We start from the raw sequence: 13,376 nt of genomic DNA on the forward strand, positions 1-13,376 counted from the left end.
GTCTCTGAGCTGTGGGAACCAGCTCCCCCTCCCCATCCTGACCCCGCTGTCCTCCCAGGCCCCACCGCCATCCTCCCAGGCCCCACCGCCTACCATCTACGAAGGAACCAAACCCTGGAGGATGCTCCGGCCGCCTGTCCCTGCACCTCGGATACGCACAATAACAACCTGTAATCCGGCACTGGACGCTCGCGTTCTGGATCAGTGGCTAGGGCACAATGTAACGCAATCACTGCTGCGCCTGCCAGAGGCGGATCATCAGATGCCGGATTATAGGAACCTAGATCCTGCTTCAATAAGTTGTGTTAGAATGGGAGGTGAGGGGTCCGAGAGGAAGACACAGAAGACACTGCTCAGACTTTAATCATAGAAAACGCAAGTGGAGAGCGCCTGCCATGGAGATGGCGCCTGAGATCATCTGATGCCATCCAGCCGATCACAGTTACGCCTCTGTGTCGGGGGGACTCATGCTATGTGCCGCCATCTCACAGAGGGAGAAACCTCCGGCAGCCCCAGACCCCTCTGTCCTGCCCCCAGCATCTGCTCCGGAGCCTTGTGCTTCTACAGGATTGCACGTCCCCCGAACCCTACACACAGCGCGAGCCTCAGCAGGTCCTGGGTGGCTGCTAAAGGTTAGGGTCCGGCCTGTGAGGGAGCAGGGATGACCCACAAACGCGTGGGAGACATCAGCGCCCCATGGAGGGCATCACTGCCCCAAACGACGGTCCACAATGTCCCCGGCGCGCTGGTGTCTCACTTCCAGGTGCTTGTTCTGAACTTTCTCAAAGTGCTGCAGCAGCTCCATGTAGTCTATGCCCTCCGTGTCTGCTGGCGGGGAGCTGAGGGGTGCGGACTCACTGTGCCTGTGGAGAGAACAGAGCCCACAAGTGTTAATGCGCTCTGGCCCATGAGGGCGGACGCGTGTCCTACTGACACTTACCCTGACCTCATCAGCTGTGGGTTGGGGACGCACTGCAGCCGGTGTGAAAGCAGCTGGAAGGCACTGCTCTGGGGCAGCAGCATGAGGAGGCCGTAGAGCGCGCGGATCAGGTACGGGTGATTCTCCACATCCAGGAGCTGCAGCCGCAGATCTACAGGAAAGAGACAGGTCAGCGCCTGCACCGCATCTACCATCACCCCAAACATCCCCACCCTCCATGTGCGCAGCGCTATCCTGACTTGCACTCCTCAGAATCCCCCCACCCCGAGTCTCATCACTTCTGCTCTATTTCCCGCCGAGCACTGGGGGTGCCGTATACGCGGCTGACGCTGGACGCACTCACATGTGAAGATCGGGCATTCTATCAGCTGCACCAACTTGTCCACTTCAGTCAGGAAATCCACCGTAACCTCCAGGTCCCCACTGCAGGTGGAGAGTCAAGGAATAGGAGCACGAGATCAAAGCGCCTCCCGCCTGCACCCCACCAGCGAAGAAGCGGGGCCATACGTCTCTACTCCCCTCCCAGAGCAAAAAGGATACAACTTCTGGATGAGGTGATAAGCGTGCCGGTAATTCTGGGTGAGGAAGCAGAGAGACACGGTAGCCACCGGACTATGACACCAGGAGCGGTACAGGCAGCAGAACAAGTCACAGCTCTCCTGGAAGGAAGCAAGATTCAGTGCACCGTGGAGAGTGGGCACATACCAGGCGGGGGGCACATACCAGGCGGGGGGCAAACGCTGGGGCTAGGGAGGGCTGGCACTTACTGGGGTCTGCAGATCTTTGAGCTGACTCCTCAACTGGAAGAGTTCAGAAGAGGTCAGTAAGATACTGTTCAGGTTTTGGACCATTGTGGAGGCAAATTTCAGATCCTCCTCCCGCAGCAGGATGTCAGCCATGGAGTGGAAGATGTTCTCAGCATTCAGGAGAAGACACAGCTGTCTGAGGATAAGGGTTAGGAGGAGGACCTGATACTCCCGACAGACCCCCAAAGAAATTCCCCAAGTTCATCCAAAGCAACCAGTGAGGGGAAGCTGTGTGGGGGACTATACACTGAGTCATAGCTAAACTATAGGGCAGCGGTGTGTGGGTGGCAGAGACCCCGACTGATCACCAGTCTATGGGGCAGCGGAGTGTGTGTGGGGCACAGACCCCGACTGATCACCAGACTACAGGGCAGCGGGGTGTGTGGGGGGCAGAGACCCCGACTGATCACCAGACTACAGGGCTGCGGTGTGTGTGGGGGGCAGAGACCCCGACTGATCACCAGAATACGGGGCAGCGGTGTGTGTGGGGGGCAGAGACCCCGACTGATCACCAGAATACGGGGCAGCGGGGTGTGTGGGGGGCAGAGATCCCGACTGATCACCAGAATACGGGGCAGCGGTGTGTGTGGGGGGCACAGACCCCGACTGATCACCAGAATACGGGGCAGCGGTGTGTGTGGAGGGCAGAGACCCCGACTGATCACCAGAATACGGGGCAGCGGTGTGTGTGTGGGGCACAGACCCCGACTGATCACCAGACTACAGGGCAGCGGGGTGTGTGGGGGGCAGAGACCCCGACTGATCACCAGACTACAGGGCCGCGGTGTGTGTGGGGGGCAGAGACCCCGACTGATCACCAGAATACGGGGCAGCGGTGTGTGTGGGGGGCAGAGACCCCGACTGATCACCAGAATACGGGGCAGCGGGGTGTGTGGGGGGCAGAGACCCCGACTGATCACCAGAATACGGGGCAGCGGTGTGTGTGGAGGGCAGAGACCCCGACTGATCACCAGAATACGGGGCAGCGGTGTGTGTGGAGGGCAGAGACCCCGACTGATCACCAGAATACGGGGCAGCGGTGTGTGTGGGGGGCAGAGACCCCGACTGATCACCAGAATACGGGGCAGCGGTGTGTGTGGGGGGCAGAGACCCCGACTGATCACCAGAATACGGGGCAGCGGTGTGTGTGGGGGGCAGAGACCCCGACTGATCACCAGAATACGGGGCCGCGGTGTGTGTGTGGAGGGCAGAGACCCCGACTGATCACCAGAATACGGGGCAGCGGTGTGTGTGGGGGGCAGAGACCCCGACTGATCACCAGAATACGGGGCAGCGGTGTGTGTGGGGGGCAGAGACCCCGACTGATCACCAGAATACGGGGTAGCGGTGTGTGTGTGGAGGGCAGAGACCCCGACTGATCACCAGAATACCGGGCAGCGGTGTGTGTGGGGGGCAGAAACCCCGACTGATCACCAGAATACGGGGCAGCGGTGTGTGTGGGGGGCAGAGACCCCGACTGATCACCAGAATACGGGGCAGCGGTGTGTGTGGGGGGCAGAGACCCCGACTGATCACCAGAATATGGGGCCGCGGTGTGTGTGTGGAGGGCAGAGACCCCGACTGATCACCAGAATACGGGGCAGCGGTGTGTGTGGGGGGCAGAGACCCCGACTGATCACCAGAATACGGGGCAGCGGTGTGTGTGGGGGGCAGAGACCCCGACTGATCACCAGAATACGGGGTAGCGGTGTGTGTGTGGAGGGCAGAGACCCCGACTGATCACCAGAATACCGGGCAGCGGTGTGTGTGGAGGGCAGAGACCCCGACTGATCACCAGAATACGGGGCAGCGGTGTGTGTGGAGGGCAGAGACCCCGACTGATCACCAGAATACGGGGCAGCGGTGTGTGTGGAGGGCAGAGACCCCGACTGATCACCAGAATACGGGGCAGCGGTGTGTGTGGAGGGCAGAGACCCCGACTGATCACCAGAATACGGGGCAGCGGTGTGTGTGGGGGGCAGAGACCCCGACTGATCACCAGAATACGGGGCAGCGGTGTGTGTGTGGAGGGCAGAGACCCCGACTGATCACCAGAATACCGGGCAGCGGTGTGTGTGGGGGGCAGAAACCCCGACTGATCACCAGAATACGGGGCAGCGGTGTGTGTGGGGGGCAGAGACCCCGACTGATCACCAGAATACGGGGCAGCGGTGTTTGTGGGGGGCAGAGACCCCGACTGATCACCAGAATATGGGGCCGCGGTGTGTGTGTGGAGGGCAGAGACCCCGACTGATCACCAGAATACGGGGCAGCGGTGTGTGTGGGGGGCAGAGACCCCGACTGATCACCAGAATACGGGGTAGCGGTGTGTGTGGAGCTGGCAACACAATTCAGTTCCAGATTAGAGGGGACCGGAGCCGTTGTTACCTGATGATGAATGCCCCCCTCGTCTCCAGGAGTTTGCGCTCGCTGCTGAACCTCTTCAGTAGATTCACCATAAAACGGTGGAAATAGGAGTTCATGGTGGGTGTAGAGGGCGAGATCTCCAGTCCCCGAGCACCTGGCAGGACATCATGAAGTTACACATGGCGCCACCATAGTCTGACTGGGCACACATGCAGAGATATAGGGCAGATAATCCCAGCGGCCAATCAGGTCCATTGTTTCAGTTTCACACTGCATTCTGATTGGCTGCTCATGTTCACACACTGCAGGAATGCAGAGAATGACCGCCAATGTAAGAATGCAGTGCCTGCGAACAACTGGAGGCCACGCAATCCCCTCCCCCGGGGTCCCCGGAGACCCAAATAACACAGACGGGACTAACGAACCCCACCAGCTGCGCAGACTTGAGGAGGCCGGGTGTCTGCACCCAGCGGATCGTCAGACACAGAGATTCCCTCCTAATCAGAGGAAAACCAGCAACGTGCTTGAGATTTCGGCCCGATTTACGTCTTGTCTCAATGAATTCTCCACGGCGGATTGGCGCCTGCGCCCCGCCACATAAGTCAGAGACTGGAGTAACAGTCCCGTCGTGAGGAACGCCGCAGCCACTATTGGTGAACTTAATGCCCGGAAGTGGACGTCTCCCCATCCTGCCCAGCATGGCTGCCCATCCCCCCCCCCCCCTCATCCTGCCCAGCATGGCCGCACTCCCATCCTGCCCGGTATGGCCAACCCCCCCATCCTGCCCAGCATGGCCGCACTCCCATCCTGCCCGGTATGGCCGCACTCCCATCCTGCCCGGTATGGCCAACCCCCCCATCCTGCCCGGCATGGCCGCACTCCCATCCTGCCCGGTATGGCCAACCCCCCCATCCTGCCCAGCATGGCCGCACTCCCATCCTGCCCAGCCGCCCCCCATACTGCCCAGCATGGCCGCCCCCCCCATCCTGCCCAGCATGGCCGCCCCCCCACCATCCTGCCCAACATGGCCGCCCCCCCCATCCTGCCCAACATGGCCGCCGCCCCCCCATCCTGCCCAACATGGCCGCCGCCCCCCCCATCCTGCCCAACATGGCCGCACTCCCATCCTGCCCAACCGCCCCCCATCCTGCCCAGCATGGCCGACCCCCATCCTGCCCGGTATGGCCGCACTCCCATCCTGCCCGGTATGGCCAACCCCCCCATCCTGCCCGGCATGGCCGCACTCCCATCCTGCCCGGTATGGCCAACCCCCCCATCCTGCCCAGCATGGCCGCACTCCCATCCTGCCCAGCCGCCCCCCATACTGCCCAGCATGGCCGCCCCCCCCCCATCCTGCCCAGCATGGCCGCCCCCCCACCATCCTGCCCAACATGGCCGCCCCCCCCATCCTGCCCAACATGGCCGCCGCCCCCCCATCCTGCCCAACATGGCCGCCGCCCCCCCCATCCTGCCCAACATGGCCGCACTCCCATCCTGCCCAACCGCCCCCCATCCTGCCCAGCATGGCCGACCCCCATCCTGCCCAGCATGGCAGCCCCCCTCCCCCCATCCTGCCCGGCATGGCCGCCCCCCCATCCTGCCCGGCATGGCCGCCACCCCCATCCTGCCCGGCATGGCCGCCCCCCCTTCCTGCCCGGCATGGCCGCCCCCCCCATCCTGCCCTGCATGGCCGCCCCCCCATCCTGCCCTGCATGGCCGCCCCCCATCCTGCCCTGCATGGCCGCCCCCATCATCCTGCCCGGCATGGCCGCCCCCCCCCCATCCTGCCCGGCATGGCCGCCCCCCCCCCCCCCATCCTGCCCGGCATGGCCGCCCCCCCCCCCATCCTGCCCTGCATGGCCCCCCCCCCCCATCCTGCCCTGCATGGCCCCCCCCCCATCCTGCCCTGCATGGCCGCCCCCCCCCCCCATCCTGCCCTGCATGGCCGCCCCCCCCCCCATCCTGCCCTGCATGCCCCCCCCCCATCCTGCCCTGCATGGCCCCCCCCCCCCCATCCTGCCCTGCATGGCCCCCCCCCCATCCTGCCCTGCATGGCCGCCCCCCCCCCCCCCCACCATCCTGCCCTGCATGGCCGCCCCCCCCCCCCCACCATCCTGCCCTGCATGGCCGCCCCCCCCCCATCCTGCCCTGCATGGCCGCCGCCCCCATCCTGCCCTGCATGGCCGCCCCCCCCCCCCCATCCTGCCCTGCATGGCCGCCGCCCCCATCCTGCCCTGCATGGCCGCCCCCCCATCCTGCCCTGCATGGCCGCCCCCCCCCCCCATCCTGCCCTGCATGGCCGCCGCCCCCATCCTGCCCTGCATGGCCGCCCCCCCATCCTGCCCTGCATGGCCGCCCCCCCCCCCCATCCTGCCCTGCATGGCCGCCCCCCCATCCTGCCCGGCTCCTCCCAGCTCTGACCATTTAGGCGGAGCTTCTAAAAACTGGCGACAAACCAGAAAAAGTCGCAATGTTCTTGTTCAGCTTTTGTGCAAAAACGTTGCAATCTTTTAAAGTGTCTCCACGTGCTTAGTGAACAGAAGTGAATACCTGCTACTGACCACACAGCTGAGGGTTCGCTACAATGTATCAGTGCAGCCAATCCTGATACATTGTGATAAAGCTCAGCTGCGACTCTAGATATAATCACTGACAGCAGAGACGATGAAACAAAGGAGACAGAATAAGCAGCAAAAGAAACGGAGCGTCTGCTGCTGACAGGGGTTTTTTTGGGGTCACGCCGGTCAGTATCTGTTGTGCATTTTGCCTCAGATAGGAGTTGGGGTCTGTGTAGCCCCTCATGATGCCACCGCTCACCCTCACCACAGCTGCCGGGCAGCGCTCCTCTAGCCGGGGATGGCACCTGCAGCTTGGTGTGGACGGCCGCCGGCTCCTCAACGACTGCATCACTCTGTCCGGCGGGGGAGGAGGCGATCTCTGCTAACACCTCCAGATCCTTCAGGATGACCTAGACACAGGAGTCATCATCAGAGCAGGGAGAGGGGGTCCGCACTCAGGGACAGGGGTCCACCACCCATCAGAGCAGGGAGAGGGGTCTGCACTCAGGGATAGGGGTCCCCCACCCATCAGAGCGGGGACAGGGGGTCTGCACTCAGGGACCTGGGACCCCCACCCATCAGAGCGGGGACCTGGGACCCCCACCCATCAGAGCAGGGAGAGGGGGTCCGCACTCAGGGACAGGGGTCCACCACCCATCAGAGCAGGGAGAGGGGGTCCGCACTCAGGGACAGGGGTCCACCACCCATCACAGCAGGGAGAGGGGTCTGCACTCAGGGATAGGGGTCCCCCACCCATCAGAGCGGGGACAGGGGGTCTGCACTCAGGGACCTGGGACCCCCACCCATCAGAGCGGGGACCTGGGACCCCCACCCATCAGAGCAGGGAGAGGGGGTCCGCACTCAGGGACAGGGGTCCACCACCCATCAGAGCAGGGAGAGGGGGTCCGCACTCAGGGACAGGGGTCCACCACCCATCACAGCAGGGAGAGGGGTCTGCACTCAGGGATAGGGGTCCCCCACCCATCAGAGCGGGGACAGGGGGTCTGCACTCAGGGACCTGGGACCCCCACCCATCAGAGCGGGGACCTGGGACCCCCACCCATCAGAGCAGGGAGAGGGGGTCCGCACTCAGGGACAGGGGTCCACCACCCATCACAGCAGGGAGAGGGGTCCACCACCCATCAGAGCATGGAGAGGGGGTCCGCACTCAGGGACAGGGGTCCACCACCCATCAGAGCAGGGAGAGGGGTCCACCACTCATCAGAGCAGGGAGAGGGGGTCCGCAATCAGGGACAGGGGTCCACCACCCATCAGAGCAGGGACCTGGGACCCCCACCCATCAGAGCAGGGACCTGGGACCCCCACCCATCAGAGCAGGGAGAGGGGGTCTGCACACAGGGATCCCCACCCATCAGAGCAGGGAGAGGGGGTCCCAGGTCCCTAAACGCAGACCCCCTTTGAGTGTTGGTCCGCAGCCCCCCATCACGCGGGTTACATGTCACAGCCGCCATTCTGCTGAACTCGGGAACAGATCCGTAATGGTGAGACCTGCGAGCGCCCAACAATGTACATCTCCCCACAGGACAGGACCCCCGAACATCAGCTCCAGAGCCCCCCGCTGCACAAAGGGTTACATGGTGACAAGTAGTGGGGCGGCCATTAACATTCAGGAGCCGCATCCAGCCTGGTGAGATGCTCTGCAGCACAACCCGGCCTCCTGTCACCATGGAAACAAGCAGGCTGCCCGCAGCTCTGCTACAGGAGGGAGGAGCGGGCTCCAGCGCCATTAACTCCTTCCCGCCTGGACATCGCACTCCAACATACAGGGGAAGAGCACCAGCGGGGGGCGCCGAGGAGACCTCAGAAACCGAGCTCTGCCCACTGCGCTAACAGCACCATGGTCACGTTACCGCCCAGTCGTCCAGCACAGAATTATTACAAGCGCCATAAACCTAAAGGGTATGTTCACACGTTCAGGATTTCCATCCTTTTTTTTTCAGGACAGTTTTTTAAAAAAACTGCAGCTCTTGGCAGAAAACGCAGGTCCTTTTTTTGTCCTTTTTTGATGCGTTTTTGATGCGTTTTTTGATGCGTTTTTTTATCCTTTTTTTACTGTGTGTTTCCTAGGAAGCTTTTTAGGGCTAAAATGGCTGAAAATACCCTAACCCTACCCCTAACCCTACCCCTACCCCTACCCCTAACCCTACCCCTACCCCTATTCTAACCTTAGTGAAAAAAAAAAAAAAAAAATTCTTAATTTTTTTATTGTCCCTACCAATGGGGGTGACAAAGTGGGGGGGGTGTCATTTACTTTTTTTATTTTGATCACTGAGATAGGTTATATCTCAGTGATCAAAATGCACTTTGGAGCGAATCTGCCGGCCGGCAGATTCGGCGGGCGCACTGCGCATGCGCCCGCCATTTTGCAAGATGGCGGCGCCCAGGGAGAAGACGGCCGGACGGACACCGGGACGCCGGGTAAGTATAAGGGGGGGAGATTAGGGCACGGGGGGGGCATCGGAGCACTGGGGGGGGGCATCGGAGCACGGGGGGGGGGGGGGCATCGGAGCACGGGGGGGCGGCATCGGAGCACGGGGGGGCAGCCACACTCCGCCCACGCACTTCCGCCCGCTCCCCCGCACTTCCTGCTGCAGCGGTTCTGCACATCAAATCGCAGTAAAACCCGCAGATATATTTTTGATCTGCGGGTTTTACTGCGATTTTGACCTCACAATGGAGGTCTATGGGTGCAGAACCGCTGCGGTTCAGGAAGAAGAATTGACATGCTCCTTCTTTTTTCCGGGAGCTATTCAGCGCGGCTTTTTTTTTACAATTTCCGGACCATGTGCACAGTGTGTCCTGTTTTCCATAGGGTACAGTGTACTGTACCCTGCATGGAAAACAGCTGCGGAACCGCAGCGGCAAAACCGCCGCGGTTCCGCGGTAAAAAACGCACTGTGTGAACATGGCCAAACGTCACCGAGACCAAGCACATCAAGGAATGAGACCTCGACCCGGCTCGTAGCGGCACTGCCAGATACCGGCACAGCCAGCAGGGGGCGGTGCCAGATACCGGCACAGCCAGCAGGGGGCGGTGCCAGATACCGGCACAGCCAGCAGGGGGCGGTGCCAGATACCGGCACAGCCAGCAGGGGGCGGTGCCAGATACCGGCACAGCCAGCAGGGGGCGGTGCCAGATACCGGCACAGCCAGCAGGGGGCGCTGCCCGATACCGGCACATACAACGGGGGGCGCTGCCAGATAGCGGCACAGCCAGCAGGGGGCGCTGCCAGATAGCGGCACAGCCAGCAGGGGGCGCTGCCAGATAGCGGCACAGACAGCAGGGGGCGCTGCCAGATACCGACACAGCCAGCGGGGGGCGATACCGGCACAGCCAGCAGGGGGCGCTGCCAGATAGCGGCACAGCCAGCGGGGGGTGCTGCAAGATACCAGCACAGCCAGCAGGGGGTGCTGCCAGATAGCGGCACAGCCAGCGGGGGGCGCTGCCAGATAGCGGCACAGCCAGCAGGGGGCGCTGCAGGATGCAGATGAAAGTAATGCTGCCCCCAAAGGGTATCACAACTCCAGAGCGGAATACTCACCTCATCAGACTCATCAGACAATGTCTTCAGCAAGATGGGGAACAGGAGATCAGTGTGACGAAACATCTGCAGCAAGACAGAAAAGGGTGAGAATGACTGGAGCCCCCTATAGCGTCAGTGCCCCCTGTACACTAAGCATGCATAGTGTCTTTATCCTGCCGCCCAGCACATAAGGGGAGGGGTATACAGCTGTATATGGGTGCCTAAATATTGGGGTACGCACCTTGCGGGGGGTCTTGATGTACAGGTGATAGAGCCACTTCAGCACACAGATCCGGGTCATCATGCCTGTGCTGGGCTCATGGAGGTAGCGGTCTAGGACTTGCACGATTCCGTCCAGGTTAAGGGTCACGGCTGCGGCAGTGGAACTGCGGACCACCAAGTAGCAAAGAGTGAGGAAGCAGTACAGGGGCCGGCGGCTGCGTCTCCTGGGGAGTCCTGTGTATGGGGCGCGGAGCCGCTCACATCACTCACTGGCAGAGCCTCGCGGGCCCCCCGCACCCCCATTCTGGCGGAGTAGGACGCCACGCTCTGTAGCAGAAGGCTGGAGAACATGCATATGGGTAATATCTCTGCTTGCTGCCAGCAGATGGAAACCGTCTTTCATTCAGAGGCTGAATACAGGCCTAATGTGTGTCAGAGCTGGGGGTTTGTTACACGCCCTCTGGAGCAGAACCTCTGATCCCCCTGGGTGGGGGTCCTCTGTGTGTGCTGGGTCTTCGGGTGGTCCTGATCTTTTCCGGGGCATGGCACAAGTCACAGGCCGCCCTGGGGCTCAGACAATGACCTTCCTCCTCCTTCCTGCTACTTGCACATTCCAGTCATTTTCTCTCACAGCTGAAGGTTTGTTACTATTGTATTCAATCCAGACAATCACTAAATAATGTGAGCGGATACTGATAACTTGTAACAAACCCTCAGCTGTGTGAGCAGGACAGGTTTCCAGCCCCTGAATGTGTCAATGTTCCTATTCACTGACAGCAAGCAGATATATACAGACGTCTATTAGGAAGCTGCAGAACGTTTCATTATTCCGTGCTTTCCTCAGCCGAGGACGGGATCAGTGACGGTGATGGGAGCTGTACAGACCGCCTCTGCCCCCCCCCTGCAGCCATGGAGGGAAGGACGAGCCCAGATATTCTGCGCCTGAATCGTGCACCCATATGGACACGGCGCAGATTTCGGTATGTAAGGAGGAGGATGATGGACGGGGCAAGTGACTGCTCCGCGGCCTCATCCATGGTAACAATGGTGAAGAGCGACACCAAACCATGAGGAATCCAGACCCCACCACAGGCAGAAAACTAAGGCTCTCACTGCCACCTCCTGGCCAGCAGACAGTACTGAAGGGGCATCAACCCAGCCAAGTGCTGGATGCTTGTGTCATTAACCGCTCACCTTCTGGGTGCAAACACGCTGATGCTGTCCAGAGTGGAGTCGTTGTCTGTATCAGGAGTTCCTGGAAAGAAGCAAAACAATCAATCGCCGCATGAAAAGCCAGACCATTCCCTGGACAATTGCTACACCGTGGATCAAAGATGCATCCAATTCATCCAAACAGCTGATTGGCCACATCGCCAGGAGGTGCCAGCAAGCAGATTGGCCACATCGCCAGAGGTGCCAGCAAGCAGATTGGCCACATCGCCAGAGGTGCCAGCAAGCAGATTGGCCACATCGCCAGAGGTGCCACCCAGCCAATTGGCCAAATCACCAGAGGTGCCACCCAGCCGATTGGCCACATCACCAGAGGTGCCACCCAGCCGATTGGCCACATCACCAGAGGTGCCACCCAGCCGATTGGCCACATCACCAGAGGTGCCACCCAGCCGATTGGCCACATCACCAGAGGTGCCAGCAAGCCGATTGGCCACATCGCCAGAGGTGCCACCCAGCCAATTGGCCACATCGCCAGAGGTGACATGCAACAAACCTATCCAGTCAGCAACCCAACACAATACAAAAAGAAAAGCTATGAGAAGATTGGAGCAGCGTCAGTAAAACTTGATTTTGGTTTTCTGTTGTCAGTGAATGAAGTAACCCCTGTGGTGCTGGATTATGGGGGAACGTCTGACCCCTGTGAGGACGGAAGCACCGCCGCAGCCCCGGTGAGAGAGTGGAAGATTTAGCACCATGGGCAAAGTATAAGATGAACTCATCAGTGTATAGAAATTGTACTTCGGTCATGAATAAGCCAAACACATAGAAAACCCTTAAAACTCACTATTTAATTTTAATCTTAGACTTGATGCTGTACCGTACGGTGCGACCACCACATCCTGTGGGAAAGATGAAAAATAAGACAAAAAAGTGTACAGCATCAAGTGTAAGATGGATTCTCCGAGGACTCGGCTGTTACTCCCCTCCCCCGTCCTTTCTTCTGCCGTATCTATCTAGTAAGGAGACAACACTCCATATATTGAATGTTTCCTACTTGTAGGGTTATGGCAGGGACCTCCAGGCTACGCAGGGACAGCCGCTGTGGAGCGGGGCGCCATTTCTCCTCTACATTAGGGTGCCAACCTCCGCTGACCGGCACACCTAAGGATGGGGAACTTAGATTTTTATAATGGTTTAGTTTTATTTTGTGTCCCGTTTGTTGTTCTATTTTAGAATACATCAAATAAAATATTGAGATTTAAGGGATGTCTATGTTTTTGGCTTCAAAGAAAAAGATAAGCACAATTATCATCAGAGTGGACATCTCCGTAGCGGTGCGGAGCTCCACCGGGGCACCGGCTAACGCTCACATCCATAGGGGCTCACCATGGTCAGTAGCCTCTTGATAAGGCGGCAGCTCTTCCTGACTTGGTAACTGACTCGTGTCATCACTCTCATCATCTTCTGGGGTCACCAGCTTCATCAGGCTCAGGTTGCACACATTGGCCACCTCCTTAATACCTGGAGTGACAAGATGTAAGGAAGACGCAGGCGGAGAAGGCATCGTGCATGAACAGCAGGGTGCGGCACGCCACAAAGGATACTCTTCTTCCGATCGTCGTACGACAGACATGGCAGGACGGCGGTCAGGATGCCGGAGGAATATGGAAGCATCACTCTGCCGGCCAACTGCAGGAACTCCCGCATCCAGGACATGGCCGTCAGCTGGATCAGGTCATCTGTCAACAGGGACATTGTGGGAGAC

The 13,376-nt window shown here is 60.2% G+C and overlaps 1 protein-coding gene across 6 annotated transcripts in view; it reads right to left on the minus strand.

The window, feature by feature from the left end:
• Positions 1 to 347: 347 nt before the first annotated feature.
• VAC14 (VAC14 component of PIKFYVE complex) overlaps positions 348 to 13,376 on the minus strand; it is a 29,584-nt gene continuing 16,555 nt past the window's right edge. For 2 of the 6 annotated variants that reach the window (XM_069739540.1, XM_069739545.1), the window contains exons 8-19: positions 13,216 to 13,350; positions 12,998 to 13,132; positions 11,633 to 11,693; positions 10,458 to 10,602; positions 10,235 to 10,300; positions 6,931 to 7,081; positions 4,135 to 4,267; positions 1,708 to 1,882; positions 1,481 to 1,599; positions 1,284 to 1,363; positions 941 to 1,091; positions 348 to 863 (exon numbers count right to left, since the gene is read on the minus strand). In XM_069739540.1, the coding sequence (XP_069595641.1) occupies positions 707 to 863; positions 941 to 1,091; positions 1,284 to 1,363; positions 1,481 to 1,599; positions 1,708 to 1,882; positions 4,135 to 4,267; positions 6,931 to 7,081; positions 10,235 to 10,300; positions 10,458 to 10,602; positions 11,633 to 11,693; positions 12,998 to 13,132; positions 13,216 to 13,350 (1,508 nt within the window). In that variant the 3' untranslated portion in view covers positions 348 to 706. The remainder of the gene's footprint in view (positions 864 to 940; positions 1,092 to 1,283; positions 1,364 to 1,480; positions 1,600 to 1,707; positions 1,883 to 4,134; positions 4,268 to 6,930; positions 7,082 to 10,234; positions 10,301 to 10,457; positions 10,603 to 11,632; positions 11,694 to 12,997; positions 13,133 to 13,215; positions 13,351 to 13,376) is intronic. The other 4 variants (XM_069739544.1, XM_069739546.1, XM_069739541.1 and 1 more) reach the window with 3 other exon arrangements.

Source organism: Ranitomeya imitator, chromosome 9 (assembly GCF_032444005.1).
Source record: "Ranitomeya imitator isolate aRanImi1 chromosome 9, aRanImi1.pri, whole genome shotgun sequence".
NCBI classification, from domain to species: domain Eukaryota; kingdom Metazoa; phylum Chordata; class Amphibia; order Anura; family Dendrobatidae; genus Ranitomeya; species Ranitomeya imitator.